The sequence below is a fragment of the Scardinius erythrophthalmus genome (assembly GCF_964197995.2).
Source record: "Scardinius erythrophthalmus genome assembly, chromosome: 1".
NCBI classification, from domain to species: Eukaryota; Metazoa; Chordata; class Actinopteri; order Cypriniformes; family Leuciscidae; genus Scardinius; species Scardinius erythrophthalmus.
In genome coordinates, this window is record NC_138221.1 from 54,034,411 (window position 1) to 54,052,145 (window position 17,735).

General features: G+C 36.7%; 2 protein-coding genes across 2 annotated transcripts in view; both read left to right on the forward strand.

The window, feature by feature from the left end:
* Positions 1–8,995, forward strand: part of hoxb3a (homeobox B3a) — a 72,773-nt gene extending 63,778 nt beyond the window's left edge. The window contains exon 6 of the mRNA XM_081384626.1: positions 8,921–8,995. The gene's annotated coding sequence lies outside the window, so the exon portion shown is untranslated. The remainder of the gene's footprint in view (positions 1–8,920) is intronic.
* Positions 6,889–10,063, forward strand: hoxb1a (homeobox B1a). Its single transcript, XM_081384676.1, has 2 exons — positions 6,889–8,162; positions 8,921–10,063. Exons 1-2 carry the CDS (start codon positions 7,538–7,540, stop codon positions 9,235–9,237), a joined length of 942 nt encoding a protein of 313 aa, XP_081240802.1. The 5' UTR covers positions 6,889–7,537; the 3' UTR covers positions 9,238–10,063.
* Positions 10,064–17,735: the final 7,672 nt, after the last annotated feature.

Genomic DNA, 17,735 nt, shown 5'->3' on the forward strand with positions numbered 1-17,735 from the left:
TGCGAATAACTGCAATTGCAGATTTCGAACAGAGATGGCGACAAAGAGGAAAAACTACGGACTGCAGCTTTAACTAAGTACAATTAAAAAAAGAAAATAAGTGACTTTAACTTGGCAAGTAAAAGGTTGAGTAATTTCTACTTAGTTGAAGTTTACTTTCCAATACTTTTTACTCAAACAATATAACATTGTAGCTCACAATACACAATGACGGTAACATTCTATGGATCATTTTTGAGTATGAATGTGTCATTTTGAGTAGAATATGAACTCCAGATGTCACAAAATGTAAGTTACTAAACGTAACAACAAAAGCAATGAAAAAATAAAATCAACCTTTTTAATAATTCAAGCCCCAGTGCATGATGGGACACCAGCATCAGAAAAGATGAGTAGGTTTAACTTAACTTTATAACGTTGATATTTCCGTTTTCATTTCTACAAGCTTGAATTGAGTACTAATTTAGAATTTACTTTGTTTTTTTAATTCTTGTCTGAACTAACTTTTTCATGTATAAATTACATGTTTTTTTCTGTAGAATTTACTTCACCGCAGAAAAATGTTATTATTTAGGGTACATTTCCTGTTCATTGATGATAATTATGTTTTTTTTTTCTAACAAAAACATCTCACACTAATATTTTATGCACTCTGTTTTTAAGTTTGGATAAAATTGCCTTAAATTAGTTTTTATAATGTTTGCTTGAAATGAGAGGGTCTTGAGCTGAAAATAATGGATAAAAAATGTTAAAGTCAAGATTATCTAGATTATTTTTTATTATTCTAGAAATTTATTTCTACAATCTAAATACCTTAGTAAAATAGATCGAGTTTAAACAGATTTTTCTTTCTAATAAGAAAATATTTCATTTTATTAGTCCACAAAAATTCTGTCAACTACTAACCAAACACTCCAAGAAAACTATAAAATGGTTTATGCCAAAACCATGTGACCAGCATCATGTGATGATATTTTCTTCTCCAGCAACTATTTAATGATTAAGCTTTGCAACTAGAAAGTAGATACACTGATAAATTATAAATACTAAAAACAAATGTTGTTTTCCTGAGAAAGCATATTGTTTTTACACTTTTTTCACTGATGTACCCTAAAACTATAGAAATCGTAAAATCTGCATGCATAATAATTATAAAATAATTAGCAATTGTATATAACACATTGCCCCAACTTCACACACATAAACGTACTCACCTATGTTAGGTAGGTTGGGGCAATGTCATGATTTCTTCAAGTTTTAAAGACCTAAATTAACTGTAACTGCAGGTGCATTGAGAAAACTTACCCCATATAGACTGACAGTATGCTCCACTATAGGGGCAGGTTGTCTCAAATACTCAAGACTTCAAATAGACTTGATGAAGAAATTTTCAATAAGCCCCGCCACTCACTGAGATATGAGTAAAAAGTGTGACAACTAGTATATACAGTAGCCTATATCTTATAAATCTAAAAAAAAAAACTTTTGTAAGTCAATGTCTTTACTGTCACTTTTGATCAATTTAATGCATCCTTGTTGAATAAAAGTATTAATTTATTTAAAACAATAAAAAAAAACAATAAAAAAAATCTTACCCTACACTTTTGAATGCAGTATATCACGGTTTCCACAAAAATGAAGCAGCACAGTTGTTTTCAACACTGATAATAATAAGAAATGTTTTATTTTATATCTGAAGGATCATGTGACAATAAAGATTGGAGGAATTATGCTAAAAAATTCAGCTATGCTATCACAAGAATAAATTACATTTAGAAGAATATTAAAATTGCAAGAAAAGCTAATTAAGTTGTAATTATATTTCAAAATATTACTTTTTTTTTTTTTACTGTTTTTTGATCAAATAACAACCTTGCTGCAAAGTATGTGGAAAAGACTGTGCAAAAACTATTTTTGAGCTTCTTTTTTTCTATGGGATCGAAAAGTGCACTGCAATAATGCAATTGTCACTCTCTTCTAAAAAGTGGGAGATGGAATATCCACTCAGAGAGTGCCTATCGATTTCCATGGCTTTCTGCTCAGACAGCCAACCAATATGGTAAAGAGGTAATGAACAACATATAGAATGTCATGTGACCTCCTGAAAGCAATGGAATGGAAGCAGAGTGCTTTAGCCCACAGTGAGCATAGTGTCCATCACTTATCATATTTAGCTACGTACGACATGTAAAATTCATAATTTGTTTCGCCTGAATGAGCCACTGAAAGTGTCCCAATCACACAAAGTAAATAACAGACTTGAATGATGTTTGTTGACATTATACAAACATGACGGTTTGTAATCTAGTGATGCAATGATAAGAATATATCAATCATGCTGAATGAGAGATAAGGGCTTTGGATCTTTTTTTTAATAGAAAATTCAATTCATCATAAAGCAAAAGGTGCAGAGTAAGCAGCCTTACCCTTAGGCCACTCCATGAAGCTGAACATTGTGCAATATTTATATAAACATCTTGCAAATCGTAACTGAATGCACGCCAAACACTCACAGTCGAGCATAGTTTTAGTGGTGGTATATTCTATCTCATTTCAAGTATTAATCATGTATGGTGTCAGCCATAAATGGATGCCACACATACCAATTCATCTTGTAATGGCAACAGTGGTGACTCTGTGAAGGAGAGGCATGTATGACTTATCAATAGCTTTAACAGTCAAACTTGAGCTTTAGGTACTGTGAGCTACAAAATCAGTTGACCCAGCATAGACCATCTACACACTTGACCCTTAAACCCCAGCTGTCAAGAAACCAGGCCTGTGATGCAAAATTTTAATCAAAGCATGTAATGCATGTACATCAAAATATCAAATACAGCTTTTTTGGAACAGTGCATGTTACATCCCTCAATAACCGAGCAGCTAATATGCTAATATGACTACCATAACCTTTTCTTGCATTGTAAAACGTAGGCCTATTTAAAGAGCCTAAAAATTGAATTTTATAATTTATTAAATAATTTATTGTTTGAAAAACAATGTTTTGCCTTTATTTAAAGTTAGATTAGAAATGTAAAAAGTCTTCACACTGATTAGGAGAATAGAGGTCTTTAACATGATAATGCACGTTTAATGCATGCTACTCGTATGAGACCTCATATATGTCTGTGACCCCATGACATGAAACTTTAAACCAGTGACTTTATGAAAATGTGTGTGTACATATCTAGCAAAAGTACTTAAGATTTAGTCACACATGGGCAACCTCCACTTTGCTACTCAACCACCTGGAATGACAACACCTGGCCAGAAAGTTTACATCTGATTTGCATATAGTTGACAAAGATAGAGTGCCCTGTGAGAGATTTGACAGCGAGAGGTTAATTTTACATAGCTGCATGGTGAGAAACACTAAATAGTATATGTATAAAGATGTGTTGTGTAAAGCATAGAAGTGTAAAAATAATGTGGATGCTTCACAACAACAACAACAAAAACAACAACAACAACAACAACAACAACAACAACAACAACAACAACAAAAAAAGTATTTTTGACTTATTTTCCAGTTAAAAATTCTAAAACAATATATTTTTCAGTTTCTTGCAAAGTAACTTTACCCCTTTTTTTCTTCTTTTTTGAGAATTACTCATCAATACCAGCGTATTTTGTTTTATTTAGATTTATCCACTCGTTTTAAGTATAAACAAGATAAAAACAATCTGCCTCAAGTGAAATTATATGTATTTGATTTTTTTTTTTTTTTTACTGGAATGCAAGACAAAAATAACTTTGGGGGGGGGGGGTTATTGTTTACAATGGAATGCTAACATATTGAAGACGGTTGTGAATTTTTTTAAGGTGGTAATGAGCTTGAAATGCTTAGTTGAAGAAATATTTGAAGATAGATAGATAGATAGATAGATAGATAGATAGATAGATAGATAGATAGATAGATAGATAGATAGATAGATAGACAGACGTAAGCGTAAGCTCGACTGTAAGCATTCATTTGACACTAACCTGAACGAGGCCATATCCTTACACAACAGATTGTGACAGTCTAAACAAGGTCAACCTATAGACTGTGCTTTGTGGAGACCTTGCATGGCCCTGTTTTCTTAGAATAACAAAGAATGACAAAGAATAACAGCTTGTATTCACACAAACTCCTATTTTTCTTTCTAGATACGCCTGTATTGCACGGTATCTGAATCATGTCAGCAGATCTTTTGCATAGTTTGTCTAAGAGGACATTAAGATGAATAATTGTGCCTGCATCTGCTAAAAATCTGATTTATTGAATGCTATTGTAATATGTTTGAACTAGCAAATTACGTGCGCACACATATTTACACTGAATGTTTGAAAAAATTGGAAAAGAAAGTAAGTCAGACGAGACAACTAGAGAGAGAAGTATAGTATAGCATGCATGTTGAGGAGAGGGTGCTTGAGTTCTAGCAATCTCATTTGAACACTTAAGTCGGGTAAACTGGCAAAAACCAAACCGATGCCATTGTTTCTACTGCTCCATCACCCATTTGGTTGTTTGCACCAGTGGATTAAGATAAATTATCTGGAATAATTTGGAAGTGAAATTCAGACAATCGGCATGTCCTAAGTTTGTTTATTATAATAACGACTTGGGTAATTTAGGAGACAAAGCCGATGACCCATTTAACCTCTGAGTAGCATATGAAAATGAGGGCATGACTGACTTTGGGTAGGTGTCACCTCTCAAAGGATGGATACATGAGTAAAATCATTTAATTTGTATAGCGATTTTCTTAATACCCAAGCACTTTACGTGTGCAATGGAAAATATCTTAATCTCCACCTACATGAATAAATGATGCTGTTGATAAGCCAGTGTGTGTCAATGCATTACCGCACATCAGCTGCTCAAGTGAAGACACTGAAGAAGGGTTGGAGGGTGAAGGAAATGAGCCAGCTATCAGAACTGAGAATATTAAAAGGCCTGGGCTGAGGAACTGTAAGTTAAATAGTAAAATTAATTATAGTAACAAGATGTCATCTGTGGTGTTATAAGGTTAACATGTGCAGCTAAATGTACAAGCTCTCAATGTTGAGCACATGGTGTGGAATGAAGAAAGAAAACTATAGGCTATTTGAATGGCTTCAAGGGCCATTCATTATGCAAGTTAATGACTTGGTCATGCAAAAAAAAAAAAAAAAAAAGTAAAAAAAAAAAAAAATAAATAAATTCAAAGGTTGTTATGATGGGAGGTCCATTTCTCTCATGCTGCAATTTTAGGTTTTGCCTAGCAAAATAGTAAAATATCTGCCAGAGTGTATAAATTGAGGAAGAAAAAATATGTAGGCTATTAAACAGCATAGCAATGATCACAAACATTATTCACAACTGTTACATGACATTACATAAGGTGGTGTATCATGACATACGTTTGCATACGTTTCACTGGTTAATGTAGTGATTTCAGTCAAACAATTTCCACGGGTCAGACACATTAAGCACGTGACATGTGCATTCGACCAAGCCATGGCTATGCTACAACTAAATAAAAGTTAAACGACAGAAATTAAGGACATTCCTGAGTTACAGAGTTTTTTTTTTATTATTATCCAGAACTGAAATGTTATATGCAAATGGAGCCATTGCGAAGTTTATAGCGGTTAGAGTTTTAATACGCACTTAGCCTACGCAGGAATAGCCTACATCTAGCGAGCCGCAAGGGTGCGCCTTTTTTTGCGTCAGAAGAACGTTTAAGCTTTTGCAAATAGGCTAGTTGATAATAGTTCAGATTTAATACTAAATTGCTTAAATATTAAATACATTAAATTAATGACAATTTATTTATTAATACTGTATCAACTCTATACGTAATAATAGGCTAATAATAAACACTGCCAGTGTTAAATTAACATTGCCAACATAGACTAAACAATGTTTCGCTGTGTAATAATAATTATTATTTATATAATTGGTACATTTTAATGCCTCTTTTCTATTTTAACAACTGTTAACAGAGTCTCCTTTATACGTTTTTTTATCTTGTATATTTTGTATGTCACAATTATTTTATCTCACATCTATTTCAAAATCTTGGCGTCAAAATGCATTAGCAAGAGTCGTTAAATCTGAATCATTCGTTTGTGATAAGTGGAAACATAAACGGCTGTTTGTTTTGGTAGGCTATGTTTGCCTTGCTCGCCTAGTGATGACGTTGGTACTCGCCTGTATAAAACACTGTAACCAATCAACTGATGAATTCGTTTAAAACAAAGGGACCTGAAGCCTCAAGGACTCTTGAGTTTAGGACAGAGCAGCAACAGTACTTAAAAAAAAAAACCTGCTCAAAGTAGTTTGGAATCGTGGGCTGCGTAACTAGACAATCACTTGGCACGTGAATCGACAGATAACAAATCGCTGTGGGCGTTATATTGTTACCCTTTCTTGTACCACCATGTACTAATGAACAAATATATTCGAACTTCTTCAGTCCCCCTATATTGAGCGTGGGCTTTATATGAAGAGGAGGACTTGCTCAGCATTGTCATCTTAATTAATAATTAGCTTCTTTCTTCTCCTGCTGTCCACCAACGCCAGTCAATGTTCCAGACGAACTCATTAGTTTGACGTATAACCCTAAAGTTTGGGAGATTAGGTTTAGAACGCGTGATTTATAATCTTACAGTTTTAACACTAAAGTTACAAACTGTAAATACTATCTTCTACACTTTGACCAGCAGTTGAAAAAAAAAAATCGAGTACAATTCCAGCCAGCAAAGCAGCAACACTCGTTTCCACAGGCAGAGAGAGAGAAAAATATAACTCGTTGACGTTCCTTTCCTGCTTGTTTGGACTCAACAGAAGGCTCGCTGTCGACCTAATTTCGTTTAGGTAACAGATCAGTTCAGTGATTTAATTAGATGGATCCAAAGCCAACCAGCACTGATCTGCGAACCGTGGCGTCACTTCCAATTCGAGTGTTAAACAGATTTCCGTTCTAAACACACATAATGAACTCAGCGTTCGGCGAGTCTTAAAGGCAACAGTGAGCATTACTCTTATTAAATAGGACAATCGAGATCACACAGGCCTAGGCTACTTCAGAACATTACTGTAGGAAGATAACGCATTCTTCATTAAACTCGCGCGATTAAAACTAGAAACTAAATGCAGATGTAAGTAAAGAGATGAGAGGAGATGAAGGCCTAAATCTCAATGCAAAAGTCTGAAACGTTCTTTCTTTATTTCTCTTTCTCTCATTCGGAGAGCCTTTCACGCAGGGTTTGACATATTCTAGCTGTTATCAGATTGATGGGCTAGTTTGATTGAAGTGGCTTTGTCATGCAAATGTCAAGCGCGTGATGGATGGTCGCCGTGCGCTGACAAACTTCTGGAGGTCCCTTCACCATTGGCGCCGTGACGTCTCACGTGACCAGCAGCTGAGGTAAAGATGTGTTATAGGGAAGCACGAGCAAATACTCAAGAGGTAAGCATTTCCCCCCTTCCGCATGACATACTGTTACGAGCTTGCAGGACAGGAGGCTCTCCCGATCTCTCAGGTTGACCCTCCGCCATTAATAGCGCATGGACAATTCCAGAATGAACTCTTTCTTAGAGTACACAATTTGTAACCGTGGGACGAACGCCTACTCGCCCAAGGCTGGATACCACCACACGGACCAAGCGTTCTCGGGCCCCTTCCTCACCGGACACGCAAGTGACAGCTATAACGCTGATGGACGACTTTACGTAGGGGGGAGCAACCAGCCAGCAACAGCACAACATCAGCACCAGAGCGGCGTTTACGTGCATCACCAGCACCAAACGCATCAGAGTGGCATTGTCACCTACGGTGGCACGGGGACTAGTTATGGGACCCAGGCCTGCGCTAACCCGGACTACGCTCAACATCAGTATTTTATAAACCCCGAGCAGGATGGGATGTATTATCACTCATCGGGGTTTTCTACCTCAAATGTCGGTCCTCACTATGGCTCCATGGCTGGTGCCTACTGCGGAGCGCAGGGAGCCGTTCCAGCCGCACCTTATCAGCATCATGGGTGCGAGGGCCAGGACCACCAGCGAGGCTACTCACAAGGCACCTATGCCGACTTATCGGCCTCCCAAGAGAGGGAGACTGACACGGATCAGTCGCCACCTGGGAAGACATTCGATTGGATGAAAGTCAAAAGGAACCCCCCTAAAACAGGTGGATTGAATTGCCTCTTTGAAGCAAATATATAGTGCTGTACACTCAAACCGACAGAAATGATGCCTTACATAAAAGCGAACAAGTTTTCAGATCTACATAACCAAAGTATAACATACACAAAATTAGATACTTTTTACCTAAGATATCTAAAAATGAAATGCATTTTAAAAACGGGCCTGTTCATTTCAGTTTCAGCCCGTCTCCCCCTGCGTTAATGCATCAAACATACATGCTTTCGTTCGCCATTGGAAATGCAATAGCACTGTTATCTTTAGCTTGTCCCGGTTCTCGCCGCGCAACATTCGTTTTTGTTGGCCTCCATTGTGTTCTTAAGCTTCCCTCTCCTGTCCCAGTCGTGTTTGCCTCACAACGATTTAGTGCACCAACTTTTACGCAAAGGGGCCACCATTTTGACATACTGTACAAATTGAGTGGTCATAAAGCCATATTTGGGGAGTATTGAATTGCATGTATTCCATAGACTCCGTTATGAGTTCTTTCAAAACTGATAAGTACAGACAGGGGAATTATGGTAAGGTCAGCAAAGTTTGCAATACCGAATAACTTGTTGAACTGCAGTTTCAAATCGTCACATATAATTAAGGATAATAACAACCAGCACCCGCACAGTTGATTGTTGTTGGCGTTTTTTGTAATATAAATATAAAGCAATTAATTATGATCATGATTAATTTATCTGTGTTCAGTTGTTTGACAAACAGTCATGTAATCATCCTTTTACTTTTTCCTCGCAGCTAAAGTGGCCGAATACGGACTGGGGCCGCAAAACACAATTCGGACGAATTTCACTACCAAACAACTCACAGAGCTCGAGAAAGAGTTTCACTTCAGCAAGTATCTCACGCGAGCGCGGCGAGTCGAAATCGCTGCCACGCTCGAGCTGAACGAGACACAGGTCAAGATTTGGTTTCAGAACCGCCGAATGAAGCAGAAGAAGCGAGAGAAGGAGGGCCTCGCCCCAGCTTCATCCACCCCGTCTAAAGACCTCGAGGATCACTCTGATCACTCAACTTCAACATCTCCTGGAGCTTCTCCAAGTCCGGATTCCTAACCGAGGACAATAACTTTGGGTGCATTGAACAACATATTCGAAATATATCGTAAAGTCTATTAATTTAAGCATTCCAAAATGTGCCAGAAAGACTTTCTCGTGTTATTTAGTATATAGGACAATTGGTTTTTAGGAAACTGAAAAAAAAAGTGAAAAGCAAAGAGACTTTTAGAACAACAATGGACATATTACACCGTTTGCTAGAACAAAATTTCCAAAACTCATTGGAAATGTTTGTGTGTGTTATACAGGGTATTTCTACAAAGATGATGAAAATAATGCACTTTCACGATGTTTACATGTCTCTGAAAGAACCTAACTGACTTTACAGGGAGCTTACTGTGTTGTCAAAATATGTATTGATGTTTTTGTTGCGTTTATGATGATTTATTTGATGTACACATTTCTGGATTGTAGCTTATAAGGGTTTTCGGACTCCTTGCACTATGCGTTTACAGGGTATGCCTTTACTGAACACCAGCACGATTTACAGGAACACGTGAACGATTCCCTCTCAATGTACACTGTGATATTCCATTACTACAACGACAAATAATTAATACTGTGTTGCCAGTCAGGCCTAATTTACTACTTAAATTTGGATATTGAACATGTGACATGCGCCTTGGGAAAGTTCCGTTCCGTTTGTAGAACTAAAGGACAATGCAGGGTGTTACTTTTCTTTATTAAAACATTTACAGAATTAGATTTTTTAGCCTAGTATTTTTTATGCGCAGACGTGCTGAGTTTTATTAGTTACTGTCTGCATGATTCCGTAATCTAAATGTCTCAATCAAATGTTTCTGTCAGTTCTTTATCTACCTCAAATAAAAACAATATTTTACTGAACCAGTCTCTAGATTGCATATGTAGCCTATGCGTGTGTAAATAATAAAATATAAAAATTAACATACTAGAAAAAAAAAAAGTAGGAGTAATTGATGACATGGGTTTAACAGCCCTTCTCCTCACTTGGAGGGTGAGAAAGCGAACACCAGTCAGTAGTGTTATAGGATGCTCGGAGCACGGCACGGAACGGAATGTTGGTGAGCAATCAGGGTGGTTCACGATGACCTTTTTACCTCATTGCGCTTCTGGGATATCTAAACATACAAACAGGCTCGCTCATGAGTGCTTTAGGGGTGGCACAAATAGCACTGGGCCTGAGCAAATTAAAAGAAAGACATGCTTTCAAGAAACGGAACAGAATTGTGGGTGGCGCATTTTAGTTATTGAGTTTTTTAATTAATTGACATCTTACTTGCCTAAAACATTGAACACTTTCAAAACCATAAAAATAGTCGTTTACAAGCATTTAATTATCATTCACGAGGGCTTAGCAACAAATTAAGCATTCTTAAAAGGGAAAAAATATCGACTTCGACAATTCACATTATAGCTCTCCAAATGGGTTGCTGAAATATTATTGTAATTGACAAAGACATTAAGACATTAAAGTCACTAAAAAAAAAAAAAAAAAAAAAAAAAAATCGGTAAGAATTAAACTTGTGCCATGATGACAGACAAGTTTGTTTTTTGCAATAGGTGGTAGCATTAGGTCCACTTCAGAGGAAGAAAATGCCGGGTTGCAGTGGCATTCACGCACACCAGCTCACTGGGTGCTTCCGTTAATGAAACGCAGAGTGTTTGTGGCAAGAAAGACAACAGACTGACTCCTGCAACAACGCTAAAGAAATGTTAAAAAACATATAATCATATTTGATTACTAGATATAATATCAATAGAATAGTTTCTGCCACATACGATTCACAATATCCTTAATATTACGAAATAAAGACACTTTTCCTTTTTGTATTTTATGAGCTAATGTTTAGCTTGTCTACAAAATATATAGCCTACACAATCATAACGAGTTGGCTCAACATATATCAACACAGAGGAAATAAAGACGATACAGCTATTGCTCTGTAAGATTGGCTCTGGACCATCTGCTGGTACAGATTTCACTCACGCTGTTCAGGACGTTTGTCCTGTAGCCCCCTGAACGGGCCTTTGATCCGGCCGCTACCCCCGCGGTCAACCTCCCTGCTCTGCATTGAAACGTAAAGTAATGCTTACAGTAGGGGGTTTAAATAGAGGTCACCGTTAACTTTACCTGAACTCTTTACCCAAAAAAAAAAAAAAAAAAAAAAAAAAACCCTGCAAATAGACGAGTGTATGACTTCAATGTCCCATAGCAAGAATACATTAACAAACATTTGAAAAGCAAAATGCTTGTAACCTATAACATTCTCAAAAAATGAACAAAAGCAAAGTGTTTTAATTACACAGTCGATTCGTTTCAGTCGTTTTTTTGTTAGACTAACTATAATTTTTAATCCCTCATATTAATAGGGCTACTTAATATGTAGGCTATTGAGATATGTGTAGACTTGTTGCCTCTTGCAAATTATACAGTATCCACAGGATTTGTTTAGCACTGTCACGAAGACTGGACATTATTCTTTATTAATGGGTATAACCTAATTTCGAGTCAGTGCTGATTGTATATAAAAAAAAATTAAAAAAAAAAAATTCTCTTTGAGCATCACATAACCATCTGCTTTTTATCATGTCTTTTATAGCCAGACTTTCGTTCAAATTATACTCATCAGACTTGAGGAACTCTCGGTTTACTTTTGTGCCACCTCAAAAACACAAGCACAGCAAAGCAGGTGAGCGAGAGAGGGCAAACTCCGGTGAAAGAACTGGGTGAATGAACTCTGAGCTGGAGGGTGCTGACAAGTGCTGAAGAGAACTAGTGGAGGGGGGTCGGAAAGGTTTGGGGGTCGTTTTTCGAACATTTAAGGAAACGAGTTTGCCTAACTTTTCCCCCCTTGTTCTCTCTCTCTTGTGGCCTCACCTCTTCCCCAAAGTTTACGCGGGCTTGACAGTTCCATTTCATCCACGACCCTCTGACGGACTACCCCAATATTTGCTCAGGCGGACAGGTTTGCCCTGGGCCCTGCCTCAAACATCCCCTGTTCTCCCCTGGCCTCGGTTCACCCAGAGTTCAGGCCCAAATTAATACTCGAAATAGGCAGGTCAGCTTGTCAGGAGCTGCGGACGGGCTTCCATCTCGCCGGGGTCACGCGCAGGTCTTGAGCGGCGAGCACCGTTCTGGGGCTTCACTTATAGTCTCTCTAGAATTTTTTAGCTGTTCACCCGTGTCTTCCCTCTCCCTCGGTCAGCACCTTTGATTCACCCATCTTTTCACTAAACTGTAAATACATGCTTAAAAAAAAAAAAAAAACCTCAAGAAGGACTTTCGATTCAGAAACAATTTAGAGTATTGGCATTTTATGTAGCTTAATCGCTATTTTTCGTGAATTAGCTACAGAAAACTATTTTCAGGTCGAAAAACATATTGACATAGCCTATATTAGGATATATTTTTTAAAATCTGTTCTAATAAGATTCCGAATGGCTACTCAAACACGGTTATAAAGTAGCCTAAAAGTGTTTAAATGGCAGGTAAATGAACGAAAAATGAACAAATTATCCAGATAACTTATCCAGGTAACTTATTCAGCTACTTTCAATTGCATTTGAAAAATAGATTATTATTATAGCCTAATACTGATGTTATTAGTATTATTTACAATTGTTCGTGATAAGAATACAATTGTTCTGAATAGCTATGGGGAAAAACTTTATTAAACTTTTAAAAAACCGCATGTTAAAGCTTACATTCAGTCTCAATTGAACAATACCAATTATTTCCAAATAAAAATCGATTTTTATTTGATCAATTAGCATATTATTACTATTATTATTTTAATTGTTTACAATTAGAATAGAATATAATCATTAACAGTCACGTTTTTATTATTATAGCCTAATTATTAAATTATTAATGTTATGTAATGTGGTTTTGACACTAGAACATCGCGTAAAGATATATATTACATCGCATCACTGAACTCTGCGCAGTTTTGTGAAAGTTTGCCTTGTAGTTAAATATGGTGCAAGACCAAGAAAAAAAAAAAAAAACACGCTTTTCTTCACAATCCATCAAAAGTGGATAGGAGCGCAACCCACTCAGCAGGCCGTCAGGGTTCATGCAACTGAATGTGTTAAAAAATGCCGGTGAACTTATCATGACCCTGCGCTGACCAGACGCACAAGAACACCCCGAAAACTAGGATTCTGACGAAAGTTGCGTAAGTTTTATCTGGATTAAAAATAACGCGTTAATACGAAACTCTTCAGTATAACGTGGAATTATTAATAGACTAAATATGGAAAAATATTATACGATTTAACAACTTCACTTATGCCAACAATTCGCCAATTTACCGGTGTTAAAGCAAAATGTTAAAACACAACTAGCGGCTTTTTAGAATCTAACAAATAATAATAATAATAATAATAATAATAATAATAATAATAATAATAATAATAATAATAATAATATGCTACATGTCGAATAATCGTTCTGGAATGTTTTTTTTTATCACATGAATATGTAAAAGCACATTTTTAACATTAACGATATTGGGTTCTGCCCGTTTCAAAACTGGTGAAAACAGGATTGAGGACATCTATTCTGCTTCTTCTCACATTCTTGGCTGAATTCAGAGCAAAAGGTTATCTGCGAGAAAAATTCCTCCCTCACGCTTGAGGAAGGCCAGAGAAAAGGCCAGCAGGCCACCAAACAGAAGCAGAGGAATCTTCTAACAGGTTACACAATGCTGAACAAATTTACAAACTCTTCTATAGGGACGCTGTATTTATAAAATTGCGAATTTGATAAAATATGAACTTTATAGGCTATAATAAATTTATAATTTCATATATTTAACCACGTTAATATTACGAGCCAAATTATAGCTTTTGTTTAGATTTTGAATCTTTGTTTAGATTCCAGTGTCAACCGTGCGCAAACCAGCAATAAATACCATAAAACAGATTTATGAATGTTTAGTTAATTCGGGATTCGTTTTATTTGACTAACATCTAAGAATCAGATGTTTGTTGATAAGCGTAGGCTATCTGAGGCCATTTTAGGAATTTGCGTCAGTTATGTTATTTTGCATGATTCCGCCCCATTTTTCTGTCTTGTTTCCTTTGCGTGCGGTGTCCAAATCTAGTTAGATTATAAGAGTAGCCCTACATCCCTTGTCTTTTACACAGACTGAGTGTTGAATGAGACCTGCACAATAGCCCAGTTTACCTCATATAAACACAGCATGTTGTCACGAGGTATTTATATCTCAAATGGAGATTAGAGTACCCCTCTCTCTCTCTCTCTCTCTCTCACACACACACACACAATTTCATTTGCACAACAACTCTGTACAAGAATAGCGGTTAGTTTACTGTAATTTACAGCTGATCTAAGTTATTCCTCACAAACAAATTGGACATTTGTGATACAAAATGTGTTAGTTGTCTATTCATTAGTGTATGTGTGTGTAGTCAAACAGTAACATGAGGAATCCATATATAGAGCAGAAGTCTGACAGGTTTGTTGGTATCCATGACGATTGTTTTTTCTATCATCCACTTCTTTTCTCCAAAAATAGTACACACATTTCTCTTAGTCATTCTTTCCCTCTGCTTGTGTCTGTTATCACTGTAAACTCTTCTGCAACAGCCAGAACACAACCTGAGATCAGGAGTACGTGTGCCTGTGTGTGTCAGCGTGATCAAATGCTGAATGAGTCAGAAACCGATGCCTGTGTGAAACTGATGACAGCGTGAAGATGGACAAAGGCTTAGTCTCGTATAACAGGCCAGAAAGACATTTCTAAAAGAGGACATGGTGAAGAACCTTCTGGACCAGGGGTGTCCAAACTCAGTCCTGGAAGGCCACTGTCCTGCAGAGTTTAGCTCCAACTTCCCTTGATTGGCTGGTTCAGGAATGTTTAATTGAGGTTGGAGCTGAACTCTGCAGGAGCAGAATTGGACACCCCTGTCACAGGCTTTGCCACTTAAAACACTGTCTTGCTCGGGAACAAAAAAGTGGCATTCAGAGTTATTGATTTAGTAAAAAAAAAAAAAACCTGTTAAAGTCACTATGAAATCAAAATGGATTATTCCTATTTTTATAGATTATTGCAGTTATTATAAATTGTTTATCCGTGCACATCATTATTTGTTTAAAATTCATGCACCTTCATAATCTTTAATCAAAATAACTTCCCCTCCCTCTTGCAGCTCATCTCTTCTCTTCTCTGATGATGTGTTTACTGACGCGAGGGCGGGGCAACCTGTCACTCACATGACATCACAGCAATAGCAAACCACAACCATACAATCAATTCCTGACAGACAAAATCAAGCATCGTCCTGCATTTTTTCTTGTTTGAGAAGCCATTTTACTTGGATATACATCACAACAGTGGAGAAAAGACTGTCGCAACTTCCGTTTCATGCCGACTTTAATGTGCGCGCATTCCAGGATTTCAAATTCAAGACTCAGCGAGGCCTTCCTTTCATCAGAGACATGTGCAACTCTTCAGAGCTGTCAGAAACCAGAGCAGGGGGTTCAAGAGGCAGTGGAGACTCAAGATTATTTTTGTGTGTGTCTGCACAGGTGTGTGTGGGTCCAGAGATCAGAGGTCTGGATGAGATGGTGAGGACAGGACAGACACGTGGAACATTTAAACCAAACCAGAGACTGATGACCAAGGAGTGTTTGTGTGAGGGGGACTTCTCGTTTTCAGATGCTCTGACATTCAGTATGTAGGAGTGTATTTTTGTATATGAGATAGTGATGACCTGAAGACAGGATGGAAACCTAATCTCAAACAGGACCTGGCTTCAGTCCATGTATATGCTCTTCTTAAAATCGCGTAGACATCATTACTTGTCCATCACAGCAGTTCATAGCAAGGGCACACCAGCAGCCTTTGACCTCCAACCACATATACACTCACACGTAATTGCATATTGTGCTGAACTACAGTAGGGCTAGTGCAGGAGCATGTGAACGCACAACTATCCAAACCCTGATGTTTTTAGCACAACCAATCGAAAACCAGCTTGGTGTTTAAAAGTAATCAGAGACTCAAGGTTACTGGCACCTCACTGTCAGCTCAACAAGACACTCCATGTGACACCAAAGGTCAAAAGTGTTTTTCCCCTCCCTCCATCCTTGTTTCACCACTACCCCCACTGAAACAGGGCAATATGTGTTACACTGATGACAAAAGTTGTTATATATGTGTGTATGACTCAATATGAGTGTCGAGGTCCTGGAAGTGTGAAAAATTTGATCCAAAGAACAGCTGTAGCTTATTATGTAGCTCTAATTTAATATGATGTTTGTGTTCATTAAATCTCGAAGTGGTATATTTTCCACTTTTTATGGTATATTAAGTCATTGTTGTTTTCCTTCCGGCAATCCACACTCTTAAAAATAAAGGTTCCAAAAGAGGCTTTTCCATAGAAGGCACCCTGCCATAGAAGAACCATTTTTGGTTCCCCAGAGAACTTTTTTAAAGAACATTTTAATAATCTGAACAACCTTTATCCACGAACCTTATGTGCAATGGAAAGGTTACATGTTCACATTTCTACATGAAACCATTGTATCATGCTCTATATTGACAAATTGCAAATACTCACACACTTCAAACGTATATGTGACCCTGGATCACAAAACCATTCAAATGTTGCACGGGTGTATTTGTGGCAATAGCCAACAATACATTGTATGGGTCAAAATTATAAATTTTTCTTTATGCCAAAAATCATTAGGATATTAAGTAAAGATCATGTTCCATGAAGATATTTTGTAAATTTCCTACCGTAAATATATAAAACATGTATTTTTGTGAGTGAATGCAGCACAATCGCCAACATAAATGGACAACTTTAAAGGCGATTTTCTCAGTATTTCAATTTCTTTGTACAATCAGATTTCAGATTTTCAAATAGTAGTTGTTATCTCGGCCTAATATTGTCCTATCCTAACAAACCAAACATCAATGGGAAGCTTATTTATTCAGTTTTCAGATGATGTATAAATCTCAATGTCAAAAAATGTACCCATATGACTGGTTTTGTGGTCCAGGGTCACATATTATAAACAACTGAGGTTACCATTGGAGATAAAATTGCAACTAGAAATCCGTTACGCTTGATCATCCAATTTTAAATGTTATTTAGAAAATTACTATAATTTGAAAAATTGTATATTTAAGTAAATGATTAATTGATTTACCACCAAGATCAGTGGGATTAAATGATAATAAGATGCTTTCAAATGAATGCAAACATTTTAAAGATTCAAAATGTAAAAAAATAAAAGTTTTTTTTCCAAATATTTGAAACATTTCAAGTAAAGTAAGTGCATTATGAAAAGGCATTCAGCTAAAAGATGTGTGTAAATTAAACATTCTTTAGGTGTGGTTAAAAAGTTACTTTTGATGTCAATTAAAAATATCCTGAAATGTTTGAAAAACTGCATTATGCAGTTATGATCTGATGGGAAATTAGCACTAAATGTTTTCAACTTACAAACATTTAAAAATAGTACCAAAGCAAAT

Bases quoted from the DNA above. Each gene is read 5' to 3' on its own strand.
- hoxb1a (XM_081384676.1), top strand. From the start codon at position 7,538: ATGGACAATTCCAGAATGAACTCTTTCTTAGAGTACACAATTTGTAAC. The intron at 8,163-8,920 runs GTGGATTGAATT...TTTTCCTCGCAG, and splicing joins AAGGAACCCCCCTAAAACAG to CTAAAGTGGCCGAATACGGA.